The sequence below is a fragment of the Aristolochia californica genome, unplaced genomic scaffold (assembly GCF_029961685.1).
Source record: "Aristolochia californica isolate CCGP_79_NKW_82.1479 unplaced genomic scaffold, dmAriCali1.0.hap1 SCAF_9, whole genome shotgun sequence".
In the NCBI taxonomy this organism is placed as follows: Eukaryota; Viridiplantae; Streptophyta; class Magnoliopsida; order Piperales; family Aristolochiaceae; genus Aristolochia; species Aristolochia californica.
In genome coordinates, this window is record NW_027182290.1 from 33,256,702 (window position 1) to 33,271,316 (window position 14,615).

At 40.3% G+C, this 14,615-nt stretch overlaps 1 protein-coding gene across 1 annotated transcript; it reads left to right on the forward strand.

Annotated features, from left to right (window-relative positions):
* Positions 1 to 2,206: 2,206 nt before the first annotated feature.
* Positions 2,207 to 9,132, forward strand: LOC137940293 (potassium transporter 6-like). The gene is made up of 8 exons (XM_068785255.1): positions 2,207 to 3,144; positions 3,225 to 3,717; positions 3,835 to 3,888; positions 5,548 to 5,808; positions 5,899 to 5,951; positions 6,578 to 6,701; positions 6,792 to 7,046; positions 7,823 to 9,132. Exons 1-8 carry the CDS (start codon positions 3,106 to 3,108, stop codon positions 8,878 to 8,880), a joined length of 2,337 nt encoding a protein of 778 aa, XP_068641356.1. The 5' UTR covers positions 2,207 to 3,105; the 3' UTR covers positions 8,881 to 9,132.
* Positions 9,133 to 14,615: the final 5,483 nt, after the last annotated feature.

Consider the following 14,615-nt stretch of genomic DNA (forward strand, 5'->3'; position numbering starts at 1 on the left):
TATAGTTTTTTAGTTGGTTGAGGTTTTGATGGAGCCTCACCAAATCACATTGTTTTGTTGTCGGTGTCGGACCACAGCTTTGTCTTCTGGTTCGTACCGGATGCAGGTTCAGAGGCTGTAGACAGGTTTGCTTTCTCCTCAGTCAACCTCAATTCGATCTATCCTTTCCAATTTTCGACTTTGATCCGATCATATTCTTCCGAACCAGAAACCGTCAATCTCCGAGCTCAGAAACTACGGGAATCATGTACGTTTTAAAAGATTATACCGGCTCAAATAAAGATCTTCTTCGCTTTTAAGCTTTTCACTAGGGAAAAACAAACGAAGAAGAAAAAAAGTAGCGAACTCTTTCGCAGATTCCATGAATCCACGACCTTTCTTCGCTCCAGTTGTTCGATTGTAGCACGTTCGCTTTCCAAATTTCTTTGAAGAAAGGCATCCAATCCAAGCCCTACGTTTTCTCATGATAAGACGTGGTTCCGGTCGCTGGTGGGAAGCTGCTAGAGAGTCGAGACGAGTGAACGGAAGAGGCGTCAGAAAAAGCAGATCCTGTTGTAATCTTCTTGGACCCGTTCTCTCTGCCTCGGATCCGACTACCACTAATAAGACGCGGCCACGTCGATTCCCTCTATTTACTCCCCATGCCACAGCAACGTCAGCGACGTCGCCATCCTCCGTCGTGCTTCTTCTTATCAGTTATCCGTTCCAGATGCTTCTCTTACCGTCGCTAGTGTGAAGCGCTCGAGGGACCATGGGACCAGCTGGCGACCGTCCGGGGTCAATTACTAGAACAGTAAGTCGTGATTCAAGTGTCGCTAACCTTTTTGGTTCACGGTTGTTCGATTTGTATTTTTCTAATTTATGACTTACGTAGGAACGGAAATATGTTCCATCCAAACTACGGACTTGTGACAATGACGTGCATTAATCGATGAAGGATGCGAGTTTGGTGATGGTCTCGCTCTTCTCTTATGTGACTCTGGTGTAGACGCCACTCACACATTGTCACTTGTCAGTGAGTCGACTGGGTTGTCGGAATGCCGCAAATTAGGTAGCCTACTTGAAAAGACCAGTATGCCCCCGGCCGAGATTCTGTGAAGCATCAGCGAGTGGACGATAACCGGTTGGACTCGTGCGTGCAAATCGTGGACTGCCGATTGACGCCGCCGCTACTGTGCTCGTATCACGACCAGATGCGGGGATTAAGACAGATTTGACGGAAGCTTTGGCCGGAAAAAAAGAGAGGAAGATTTTACTCTTTTGACTTGGATTACACACGCAAGCGTGAAAAACGAGTTGAAAAAATTTATGCAATTTGCGAGGTGGAAACCTGTTTGAGAAGACAATAGAAATCTCCTTTCGATTCATGATAAAATACGCATTCATTCCTGTTCATTAATGTGAAAGGTATAAAGTGTCACGGTCACGCTTTAACGCTTCCAAAGTATGAAGATGAGTTTACGAGTGGTTAGTGTAAAAAAGAAACATCATTCTTGCGAATTGGCAAATGAATCAAACAAAGACTTTGGCAACGTTGTTTTTCTTTTTCTTTATTAAAATGAAACAAATAGGTTATGGAGACGACCTTTGCATTAGAAGAAGACAGGGTCTCCCCCGGCAGGAGAAGCTGGACAGATAGCTTATAGATGCCATTATTGATACTCTGAAAGGTACGCTCTACCTTTCTGCCGGCACTCCTCTCCTTCATCGCCTACGCTACTTAAAAAGGTTGGCTTCCGTGTGTTTGTCCACCTGCGAGTAGCAAGCGCTAGCAGTAAGACTGATGCACAACACGGCACGGACCATTTGATGGCCCACACTGGAAGCTGAACCTTACAAATCTTCACACAGGCAAACACATGGGCCCACATGTGACTAATCGAATCTCGCGTTCCCCACGTGCGAGAAGAATTTTTCTCTGCTTGGCTACACGTCCGGCCCAATAAGACAACTAAGCAAAAGTACCCGCATTCAATGCACCCTATTATCTCAAAAACAGATAACCAAACACAATCTAGGGGTAATTTAGTCAATTCAACGATACAAGTACCTGACTCCCCTGAGTCGACACGAGTCGGTCGTTCTAGTTTACTTCCGAGTGGCAGGTATCGCAACTGTCACCGTTGTGGGTGCGTCGCTGACAAACTGTGATGTGAATGTAGATAAAACTGAAAGGTGAAAAATTCCGTTTTAGGTGACAGTCGCTGCGAACTGCTGAGGCAGTTACCGTGGAAGGAAAATTCTCTTCGCTCTGTAGTCTGCTCTGCTCACTTCTGGAGGGAGGGCACCCAAGCCACTCCGAGCGCCTTTTAAGGATCAGGTGGAGAGAGAAAGAGAGGAAGTGCAGGTTGTAGTCGGAAGGAAAACGGAAAGATAAAAGCAAAATCGGAGAAATCTCACCAACTCGCTAGCAACACATCACCAATTTTCTATTCCCGAGTGCCTCTTCTCTTGTCGTGTCTTTCTATATTGTCTCAACTCTCTAGCTTTTCGTGTTTCCCTATCTGCTCTTGAGTTTTTAAGCGCCAACCGTCTCTTGTTGAACTGCTACTTGGACTTGCCAAGAAGTGCGCTTTCAGTTTAAAATATAACCAATTTTTTAGGGTGTTGCAGGTATTGGGGACGGCGTCTCCTTGTGCAGGTCTCACTGTGGTTCCCAATACTTGCGATGGGAAGATTAGATGGTTCGTGCAGTGGGAGGCGTTTGTAGGTTCTTGGGCAGACATCTTCTTGTCAGATAGATTGTTTTTTAAGGATTTGCAGTGTAGTTCGATTTTTGAAGACTGCAATTCAGTATCTGCTTAAAAAATCAGATCACTTTTACCTTGTCTCTTCATCCGTGACACTGGTGTTTTCGAGACATTGCTGCGAGGATGAGTTTTTTCAATCTTGACTGTCGGTATCGGTTCAAGAATATTGGATTTTTATGCATTTGAAGCCTATCTCCTGTATCGGGCTTCTCCATCTAGACTCTCTTATTTCACAACTTGGAGCTGTACTCTTATCTACTTTGGCCATTCAGGAGGCTGTTTTATTCTCTGACTTGTCTTGCTATGACATAGTTTCTCATGTAAATGACTATTTTGAGATTTTGAGTCTTTGAGTATGGATCTGGAAGCTGGTGATTATCTGAAAACCATCAGGGTAAGATGATTTTTCCCTAGATTCGGATGCTCATTACCTTGACTACCAAAATTTATCGGTTCTCCCATTTTTGTTTTCAGAAAGAATCTTGGACGACTGTATTGACATTGGCATATCAGAGTTTGGGCGTTGTCTATGGGGATCTAAGTACCTCCCCTCTATATGTTTATAAAAGCACCTTCGCGGAAGATATTCAGCACTCAGAGACGAACGAAGAGATATACGGGGTTCTTTCTTTCGTCTTCTGGACTCTTACACTAATACCACTTCTCAAGTATGTGTTTATAGTGCTTCGCGCAGACGATAATGGTGAGGGGGGAACATTCGCTCTCTACTCAAAGCTCTGTCGCCACGCTCGTGTAAGTTTCCTGCCCAATTGCCAGGTGGCGGATGAAGAACTTTCGGCCTATAAGAAGGATGCTTATTGGAGTCCTCGCCCCCACACTACCGTTGGATCCCGGGTGAAATCACTATTGGAGAAGCATAGGGTCTTGCAGAAGTTTTTGCTAGTACTAGCCTTGATTGGGGCTTGCATGGTCATTGGCGACGGAGTACTCACTCCAGCAATTTCAGGTACTCTATCCGTTGGAGAAGGAGTTTTTTTTAATTATTATCTTGGGCATTTGTAGTGGTAAATTAACATGCAGACTATGTATCTAATAAACCCTTGGATTGTGGTGGCTTCTGCAGTTTTCTCAGCCGTCTCAGGAGTGGAGCTTTCCATGGCTAAAGAACATCATAAGTGTAAGTTTCCTAACCCTGTTTCACCTGTTTTTAGAAGCACCGCTGTTAGTGTAGTGGTAACCACAGGAAAAATTTTGGAAACAGAGTAGCCAGAGTTTCTAAACAGGAAGAAGGCATGGGCAAACTCGCATCCCCAAGAACCCAACAGGCTTCTGAAGTAGTCCATCTTGAACGTCTTACTGTCTTATGCGTTTTGCTGTCACGTCTGCAACTGAGGACTCCTGTTCATTTCTTGAAGAATCTAACATAGAATGCTTTTTGTTAGTGTCAATGGTGACCTATTATATCATAGTGGAAGATATGGTCTTGAGCTCCATGCACAAGCCGAGTGCAGCACGTAATTTGCACAAGAAAATGTTCTGCAGGTATTTCTAGATTCGGGAGTGGAAGATATGGCTGTGAGTTGCCAGCTTGCACCAGTGATCTTAGTTCATGGTAGAAGAGTATGGATAAATTTGAAATTTATGATGGTTAGATCCTCAAAACCTATTTAGCTCAATGAAAATGGTAAAAAAAATTAATCATACTTTTTGGGAACTTTGTGTGAACTAAATGTAGAATACGGGTGTAGTTGATTCTAAGGATTCCCAAAATTTTCTCCAAAGAATGAATCACAGGTATGGAAACAGTCAGCAAAAGTATGACAGCCATACAAAGGAGTGAGAGAGAACTTTAGATGACTGATCTATGTGCTTTGTCAACATCACTTAAATTATTTTTGTAGCCGTAACTCTTTCCTTGATATCAAGTCTATGGGAGATCATTGCAACAAAGAATAGCTCTGTTAAGTGGAGAATTATTTTCCTGTAAGTAACACGTAAATGCACCTTTGCCCCTTTTCCTCTGCACTGTAGTAGTTGAAGCTTGAATTCATTGAGCGAATACACCAAAGAGATTCAAGGGGGATCCGTCAAATTGCACCATGCTATGCTGCATATCATGATGATGGCATATCAAGCTTTTGGAGCTGTGATGAAGTATGTTATGGAGGATATGACCTTCTCAGTCCAGGGATGTTTTATAGGGAGATCTTTTGGACATCTATGTAGTTTGTAAGGATGGAGTGCTCTTTTCACAAGGCTGTATGATGATCTTTAGGGGCTGCTATGGACTCAAGTAAAGTAGACCAATCACAGGAAATATGCTACAGATTTTGTTGGTCAGTGCATGTGTCTGTGTAATGTGCAGGGGCAAAGCCAAGAAAGCACAAGTAATAGCTTGAATTTCCATATTGAATTCCATATGTTTCAAAATCAGTGAGTTTTTCGTCATATGCTGCATCTCATGTTACCCTTGATCTGGATTCTTTTTGTGCGGCAAGGCTACCACTCCAAGGAGACACTCTTTATGTGTTGCAACTCTCCCAGTGGTCCTTGGGGATTTCACCTTGCCTATTTTTAATGGGAAGAAGCAACAGGATTTTCTAGAGCCCTGTGGATGCACATTGAAACCATTTTGGTCTTTCACCCTGGAATGATGATTTTTAAGTTTTTAACTTGTGCCCATTGTACAGTAACGATACTCTTTATTTGGAATTTTTAGTTTTTACTTGATTATTTGGCCACATACATGCTATCCACTTTGTCATATTTGCATTCATATTTGCATTTAACTAAAATTTTGACATGTATTCTAATAAGACTTCTAAAATTTTTGCAGATGTTGAGGTTCCTGTGGCTTGTGTCATACTAGTGTGCTTGTTCTCACTTCAACACTACGGGACCCATCGTGTAGGATTCTTGTTTGCTCCGATTGTCATAATTTGGCTTTTATGCATCAGTGCAATTGGTCTATACAATATCCTCCACTGGAACCCACATGTATATCAAGCACTCTCCCCATATTACATGTACAAATTTCTGAGGAAAACCCAGAGAGGAGGCTGGATGTCCTTGGGTGGAATTCTTTTGTGTATTACAGGTATTTAACTTTGCTAATTGAATGGTTGATTTCTTATCTTACTCTTTGTCTTTTAAATAAATCTTCAACTGCCTATTTTCATGATTTCAGGTTCAGAAGCTATGTTTGCTGATCTGGGGCACTTCTCTCAGTTATCAATTAAGGTATATAATTTCAAGGTTAATACTGTTTGGTAACAAAAAGTTACTTGATATAGGTTGTGAGTGAACATGTGGTGACCGACGTAAGTCTTAAGAGTGTAAGTGACTGAAAATGGTTTGCTTTTCAAGTATTTAACATTTGGGGACAAAAAATGTATTTAAGTTCACCTTTGACAACAGATGTTTGTTGGTCAAACATGTCATGGATGGTCTACACAACTTAAAAGTACTGAAAAGCTGAGTGCCTTAATTTCAGTACCACCAAAAGACCCTCTGTTTGGTGTCAGCGGATTGAGTGTTTGACTTGATAGCCACATTGAGAAATAAGTATTCAAGTTTCAAAGAGTTGAGACATCTGGTCAGACACCCAATATTATTTTTAAGAGTCCAATAAAGAGTTGTTTCTATGTTAGGCAATGACATGCAATACAATACACAATTGTCTCATTGATAGCATGAATGGAAAATAATGGTTATATCCATGTCATTTCCAATTTTTTAGTGTGTTATCTTTATTAATTTTATTTTATGGTCATCATTGGCATGACATAAGTTTTATTTGATCACACAAAAGAATGTATGAACCGCTGACATTATAATCTTTCTTACTGCTTGTGAACAATCTGCAGATTGCTTTTACTTTTTTTGTCTATCCATCTTTGATACTTGCATACATGGGGCAAGCGGCATATCTCTCTAGGCATCATGTAATCGAAAGTGACTACAGAATTGGATTCTATGTCTCTGTCCCAGGTATTGGTTTTTACCCCTTTCTGAGGATGCGTTTAGTGATAGATGACTTAACTTTCTGACATTTGCCTTCTTTTTTGTTAATCATGTCAGAGTCTATACGGTGGCCTGTTCTGGTTATAGCCATCCTTGCAGCTGTTGTAGGAAGCCAAGCCATCATTACAGGAACTTTTTCTATCATCAAACAGTGTTCTTCTTTAGGTTGCTTTCCAAGGGTGAAGATTGTCCACACATCTTCTAAGATTCATGGTCAGATTTACATCCCAGAGATCAACTGGATTCTAATGCTTCTGTGCTTGGCTGTAACTGTGGGTTTTAGAGACACAAAACGCATGGGTAATGCATCAGGTATGAACCTTGGAATATTAAATGTTTTTTGTCCTTCCCATGTACGTTAAGCTCATTTTCTTATATAAGATGCTTTTGCTATCTTCTATGTCACTTCAAGCCTAGGCCTTTTTAGTGCACATGTCACAAACAATTACTGTTTTCCGTGAATACAAAACCAACGAACTTTGTGCAGTTCATTTATTTGGCCATTCAGCTATCTAGTTCTTGTTCACTTTGTTTTTTTTAGAAAAAGAAAAAGGTACCCAATCCTGCTTTTCTGAAAAAATGAATGCAGCAGGTCATTTCATAAATTGTTTATTTATTTATCAGAAACATTCCTATCACACTTCCTTGTTAAGAAACGTGAAGTGGCTATTTTTGCCTTTGGTACTCCAGGGATATCATAAATTATACCAGAAAAATGATGTGTGCCAGTCTGGCTTATAAAAAGCTTCAAATTGGGTGTATCACTTGATACTAATCCAGCAGTGGCAGCAATAATGTAATCCTTGGTAATTCTGCTTGGATGAGCTAACATCCATCTCATGTTCACTTGAAATGTGTTAAATGATGATTTATACTTTCGGCTTCATTATTCCCTTGTATTCATTTGACAATCCTAAGGAGTTATAAACAATTTCGTGCTTGCTGACAGCCAGTAGGTGCACAGCTTCAAACAAGTTGCTGTGCTTCAGAATATGTGCCTCCAATGTCTCAGTCATTATATGTGTGGCACATTGTTGTGTTACTGTTTTATGGATAAAATCTGACTTCTCAAAATTCCCTTTAAATAGGTTTGGCAGTTATAACAGTGATGCTGGTTACCACTTGCCTGATGTCTCTGGTGATCGTCCTGTGCTGGAACCAAAGTATTATCCTTGCTGTGCTCTTCATCTTCTTTTTTGGTTCCATTGAAGCCCTCTACTTCTCTGCCTCTCTCATCAAGTTTTGTGAAGGTGCATGGGTACCTATCGCCCTAGCAATGATCTTCATGCTTGTAATGTATGTCTGGCACTATGGAACACTCAAGAAATACGAATTTGACGTCCAGAACAAAGTATCTATCAATTGGCTGCTGAGCCTTGGCCCTAGTCTAGGAATTGTTCGTGTTAGGGGGATTGGCCTCATACACACGGAGCTTGTTTCTGGGATACCAGCCATATTTTCTCACTTTGTCACGAACCTGCCTGCCTTTCATCAGGTCCTTGTCTTCCTCTGCATCAAATCTGTTCCAGTCCCCCATGTTCAGCCTGAAGAACGGTTTCTAGTGGGCAGAATTGGGCCAAAAGAGTATAGACTTTATAGGTGTATCGTGCGGTATGGATATCGGGATGTACATAAAGATGACATAGAATTTGAAAAAGACCTTGTTTGTAGTATAGCAGAGTTCATCCGATCAGAAAGACCAGAAACCACTGGATTGGATGAGTTGGAGAAGGAAGACGAAAGGATGACTGTCGTTGGTATATCAACTCACATTGATGGAATAAAATGGTGCGAAGATGGTGACGACAGTGAGCATACTGATACAGCAGGGACATCTGAGTTAAGGGAGATTCAGTCTCCCGTGGTGGTGAAGAAGAGGGTGAGGTTTGTATTGCCTGAGAGTAGCCCAAGGATGGAGGTCGGTGCGAGGGAGGAGTTGGAGGAGCTGATGGAGGCAAGGGAGGCTGGGATGGCTTTCATACTTGGGCATTCATACGTGAGAGCAAAGCGTGGGTCAAGTTTGTTAAAGAAGTTAGTAATTGATGTGGGATATGATTTCTTGAGAAGGAACTGTAGGGGACCATCTTACGCCCTGAGCATTCCACATGCTTCTACACTTGAAGTGGGTATGGTTTATCATGTTTGACTGGAGAGAGTTTTGTATCGGTTGTATGAATGAAGTTTGTACATGATTTCAGGTTAAAAGCTTCTTCTCTCGAAGACTCTAAAAGCTTCTCTTAATTAAACAAAATAGAAATAAGCTATGGAGATCTGAGGGGGTTATTTGTGTTTCCAGTTTCTGGAGAGATAACATTTGGAAGGTGTTGTCAGACTGTTTCCAGTTTCTGGAGACGCTGGTTATCTTTTATTCAACAAAATTAGCTTGGACAAAAAACAATTTTTTTGAGCGTCTCTCCTCCCGTCTCCCTACTTCAAATTGAGCAATTCTGTTAGATGGTAAACGGCTTCAGTAGCTATTATCGCATGTTCGGTATTTACATTTATAAGGGGAAGGTAGAAACGAGTTATAATTTTATAGAAACTACCAGGTTGCTTGTATCCTCTGTCACTATATTTCTATCCTTATCCACCAATACTTTCTAAACTTATTGAATGATTTGAGCAATAAGCGGGTGCGTTTTAATACTGGTTTTTTCCCACTGGGTTCTCCCCATGAGTTCAGCCTGCTAAACTCTTTCATCCAATCTTCGGGCCTGCACGCTCCAACCCCAGAAACTGAAGGAATTGATTTCTCGTCCTTTATGCACCAGAGAGAAAAATCACTTCTTATCAGCGACGCAGCAACCTCATTAATATTTAAAAAACAAAAGATGGGAAAAAACACAAAATCCTCAACGAAATTTGGACCCACAACTGAACAAAACCACCCAATTCAAAGCTGACAATCTTTGCTTCCAAAAATTGGTCCAGTTTTGGAGTTTTGCGAATGATCAGGGAAGAAGTTAAAAATCTAAACCTATTTGGAGTTTTACAGGGATAAAGTTGACATGACGAGTAGGAGATTTCCGAACCTTATCCCGACCCAAACCCATTTTCATCCATCACATCCATTCGAAAGTACTTGACAACGACCATGTGAGCATCGTGGAAGGAGGAAAGACTGCGCTGAAAATTCAAAAGTTCTCACCGATTCAATCAAGTGGGGGTGTTGGTAGTCCCGGAGAAGAGAAGGAGAGCAAGCCAAGTGTGAAAGCAATCCCACCAAAAGCCGTCATTAGTGGTGAGAATTCTGAATTCCTGCGGCGGAGACACTCTTTAGAATTCTGAATTTTCAAAGTTTCAAAGCTTGTGCATGCATTTCTCTTCTCAGCTGTCTCCTTCCTTATAAAATGTTCTCTCCTTCCCAGCAAGACAAAGATACGATCAGTTTCTCCTCCTATTTTTTTTTTTTAAATAAAAAAATAAAATAAAATTTATTCAATGGCCGACCCTTCCATCATTCTACGGATCAACACTGAGTTTTCTTTCTTTATAGAAAAAAGAAAGAAACGACAAGTCTTCTGTCTTATCCTTGTGAGATATTAAATAGAACGGGTTTCTTCTGGGGAAAAAGATTAGTCTCAAGTGTTGAACAGCAGATGTGGGAAAACCCACATATGTGCCTCCTCATTGGAGTCTCTTTTGATTTTCTTCCTTATCAACAACTCTACCCGTCCACATAAGTTTCTGGTTTGTTTTTGGTCTGCCTTCCTTGTACCCAAGTATTTAAATTTCTGCATTTGAGGTGGGTGGTGAAGGACTGATACTGAACTTTACCCAACAAAGAGGACAAGCTTAAGCTTTACAAAAGCGAGCTCTTCAAGAATTTTTATGAGGTTTGAAGGAATCGGAAATGAACTGAGTCTGCTTTTATTAATTAGGAAGAATCGTCAAATCATATCGTTTTAGATAGATTTGATTTCATTAACCAACATTTATACACCAAACTGAATATTTGATCTTCGTTTGATATACAAGTTTGTTTTATTTGAAGTTTCATATATGCTTTGGTTTTCATTTTTTTTTTTTAAATCTTGACATCAAAATCCATTTAAAAAACTAACTCTCCGTCACATCCTAATCCATTGCGCGAGTCTATCCGATTCCTCGCTAGTCAAAATCATCGGCGGAGATACACACTCTTTCCACACGAACAAAAGAGAAAAAAAACACCAGAAAAGCTTCGCCACTAAAATGGAGTCCCACCCCCCAGATGAGTCGAAAGAATAAGCTTCCGTGACTCCACTTAAAAATGAAATGGACAACTTCTTTATCTTTATCCATATAACCAGATATTGTTGCAGCTAACCCAAACCCAATATTATAACTTGACCTTACCTCATTGGGCCCACCTTCGGATGCCCCCGGAACCGAACGGGTCAATTTCTCTTATTTAATCCCCCTTCCTTTTTCTCACTTTCAAATTATTATCCTTGTCAGATATTATTAAATAGAACGGATGATTATATCTGATTAATGGTTTTTCTAATCTGGGGAAAGTGAAATCTCCGGCACAAAATGATGGATCATAACTTCGGTAGCAGTGGGCCCTGCGTTATCGTTTAGCCCGATCTGATGAAGATGAGAAAGTAAAAAAGATTAAAATAAAATAAATAAAAAAAGCCGCGTCAAAGGTTACGTTTTGGAACATTCCATACCATATCCGGGGCGGGCCCACACCATCCTTTCTCTTTTAAAGCTCTCTCATCTCGTCGTTTGTGGAATCTGGATAGAGACGAGGACGTCGAGGAGACGCGCCGCTCCCCTGTCCCGGCACGCGCCCACCCTCCTGTCTCCTCCATCACTATGCCGCGAAACGCGGCAAACGGATAAAGCGGGCCCCACATAGTCTTTTTCGACTTCGTAGCTCCCCTTCCTTGCAGGCGAAAACTTGGCGACTCGCCATTCGACCAATTTCTTTCGAAACGTGGGCCTGAAATACTCCACGTGTTCCGCATTCGTACGTATTCAATGGAGGACGTTGAAAAATGGAGGCTCCTAACGCAGAGAGGAGGAATATCCCTGTCCGTGATTATCTTAGATTTTAATCCGTGTCCTGCATTTCTTCTTTCCGAAAGTGGGCCAGGGTTTGGCCCTATTTACGTGAATTGCCAGTTGATCCAGTCTGGCGCCCCGTCGACAGAAATTCCATTCCAAGCGTCAAATCATTTGTTTGGTTTTCCAGAAAGAAACGGCGCCGGAGTGTCTGGTCTTCCGGTCTCCTCAGCACGAAAGGAATCAGTTAGGCAAGTTCATAAAGAAAATCCCTTTCGACTGACCAAATCGAACAACGCAATCGACGCGAAACGGTCCCAAGGCCGGGTAAATAAGCATCCAGCTTCCGGACTTTGCGACTCGAGCACTTAAAACACCTTGCTTGGTTAACGCAAAAGATTCTAGAAGAGGGCCTTTTGGTAATTAACTAAAGGGCGATGGCGGGGATGATGTAATCATTCTTATCCGAAGCGATGCCAAGTCGGAAGGAGCGCGGTCGGGAAGCGGCGTGCAGTCTCAGTGCTCCCGTCGAGTTGTCGCGTTTTTTAAACCCGGCTTGAGTCCAAGACGTGTTACCAGCTGTCAAAATTATCAAACCTTTCCCAAACAGCTCACCTGTCTTATCCACTCCTGCGCGTCCCCCTCTCTCTTCCCTCTCCTCGCCGTAACTATTTCTCGCTCACCAGACGCCCTTGCCGTGACTCTTATTTACGATGACTACCCTTAGTGTCCACTAATCCTTGTTACTTTGACATGTTTTTGGGGTGGGCACTTTCTTTGTGTAAAAGTAGGAAAAAGCTAAAAATAATTCGTTATTGCTTGCACAAAAGCAAAAGGAAGGAGTAAGGATTCTACGCCGAAGATGCATATCCGTTTTTTACACTTTAGATTCAGATCTCACATGAACCAATGAAATTAGGTAATAATGGGGGGAATTCATTACAACCTTGTGTGAGTGGTTCTCTCCATTACATGGCGTATCCAACTCTGATATTATAACAATAGCTAGTCAATATACCCAAAAAACCGATTTATTAGGTAAGAAAAACTATCGCTTACAAGAGTGGATGGAACCAATCTAACAATTAGACCAACTAAAGGTGTCCCGAATTGTAGTACATGAAAATAAGGTATAGGATTTGGGCATTGAGGACCGGTTTGAAAATAGAAATTTTAATTTCATCCCTTATAACAAAATTCATTTTTTTAATTTTTAATTTTCACATAGAAGTCATCTCATTTTTCTTATTTCTTTTAAATAAATTCGTATCAATAAATGCAATATAATGTACCAAATTAGTAAAAAGTGGCAAGCATTATAAACATGAATAACATCGTTTTTATATGTTGTACCTACCAATAAATGGCGCCATTATATCAATTTGATTAAACTCCATAATACCGTTACCTATATTCATAATTGCTTTATATTAAATTATTAAATAATATTTAGATATAATAGAATAACTGCTATGAATGTGCATGTCCACTTTCTATGATATTATTCCATAGAAGAATTTTTGTACGAATATAAATCCTTATAAAAGAAAATAGCTCATTGTTTTCTTTACAATTTAGGATTTTTTATTTTTTTAAATAATAAAAAAAGGTATTGCTCTTAATCATAATAAAATTGATTTATTGCTTAAGATTAATTTATTAGTGCACTAATTTCGTTTTAGGCATTGTTCTTTTTGCCACCTTCGATGGCACAAGCTCGGTATTTTCATAAAACTTTCGTGCGATTTTGGGGAATAAATAATTTTAATGACATCCGCGGCCCACCCGTTTACGTAAGCGAGTAATAAAAGTAGGTACTAGGTAGCCCATCGATCTTATCCAGATTTTGATTAGGCGGAATTCCAACGGCATTTAATACTACTAACTGAAAATGGCATTGAAAGTAAATATTGAGAAGAGTGGACCTTTTAAATCGTGCTTGTGTAATGCATTTAACGTAATCTGGACTCAGGGTAAAAGCTGCCCTTCTTGAGCTCTCTCACTTCTTTTGCGTCTCTCTTTTAACCACCCGACTTCTCTTCAGCAGAAAAAAAACAAACGAAAAACGGTAGCCGGTTCCGAGCGTTAGGAAGAGCCGGGAATCGCCGGATTTTTGCCGCGACTGGAAGCAAAACTACTCGCCGGAGTTTGGCGAAATTATCAGGACGGCAGTGTTTTTAGAATTTTCTTTTCAGAATCGCTATTTGTATTCTCTCTTCCCTCTCCTCTTCGGACAATCTGGCCGGTTTTTGAGTAAGTTATCTGACGTCGCATCTCTTTCACACTCTGTTGCACGTAATTTTGGTTTCGCTTTATAATTTTCGGATTTTGTCTTTTGGAAATCGCATTTCTCGATTTTCCTATCCTCGGCGGGTCAAACATCCCACATATTTGGAGTTTGGAGTTGGAACTCTTTTTTTTATAAACATTTTTTGTTTTTTTTATTTTTCCTTCTTCCGTGATTTTATTGTAATATGCTTATATCTCAAATCGAAAGATTTAATTACTCTGTTTTGTATTTTTTTTCTTTTTTTTTATCTTGTTTCATCCATCTTCATGATTTATTTTTTTCCACAAGATATCCTGATTTTGAAAAATATATCTTCAATTTCAAGCTTAGGACATACGTTTTGTATAATTTCTGGAAATATATTCATTTTTTCTGTTTATTCATTCGGTTTTCATCGATGATGGTGATTCCTTTCTTTCGTTTTTTCAAGGAAATCAATTGCTGTAGCAGTAAAAGAAGATTGAACTTGCGTTGGAATTTGCTACAGGTAAGATCATTGAAAATTTTATTTTTGGGTTAATTCTTTCTTCCTTTTCTTCCTAAGTTGATTTTTCTTTTTCTTTTTTCTTTTCAATTAAAGATTTTTTTCCCCTAGT

Coding starts and splice junctions, on each gene's coding strand:
- LOC137940293 (XM_068785255.1), top strand. CDS start 3,106: ATGGATCTGGAAGCTGGTGATTATCTGAAAACCATCAGG. Junction 3,718..3,834: donor ACTCACTCCAGCAATTTCAG/GTACTCTATCCG, acceptor TGGCTTCTGCAG/TTTTCTCAGCCGTCTCAGGA. Junction 3,889..5,547: donor GGCTAAAGAACATCATAAGT/GTAAGTTTCCTA, acceptor AAATTTTTGCAG/ATGTTGAGGTTCCTGTGGCT.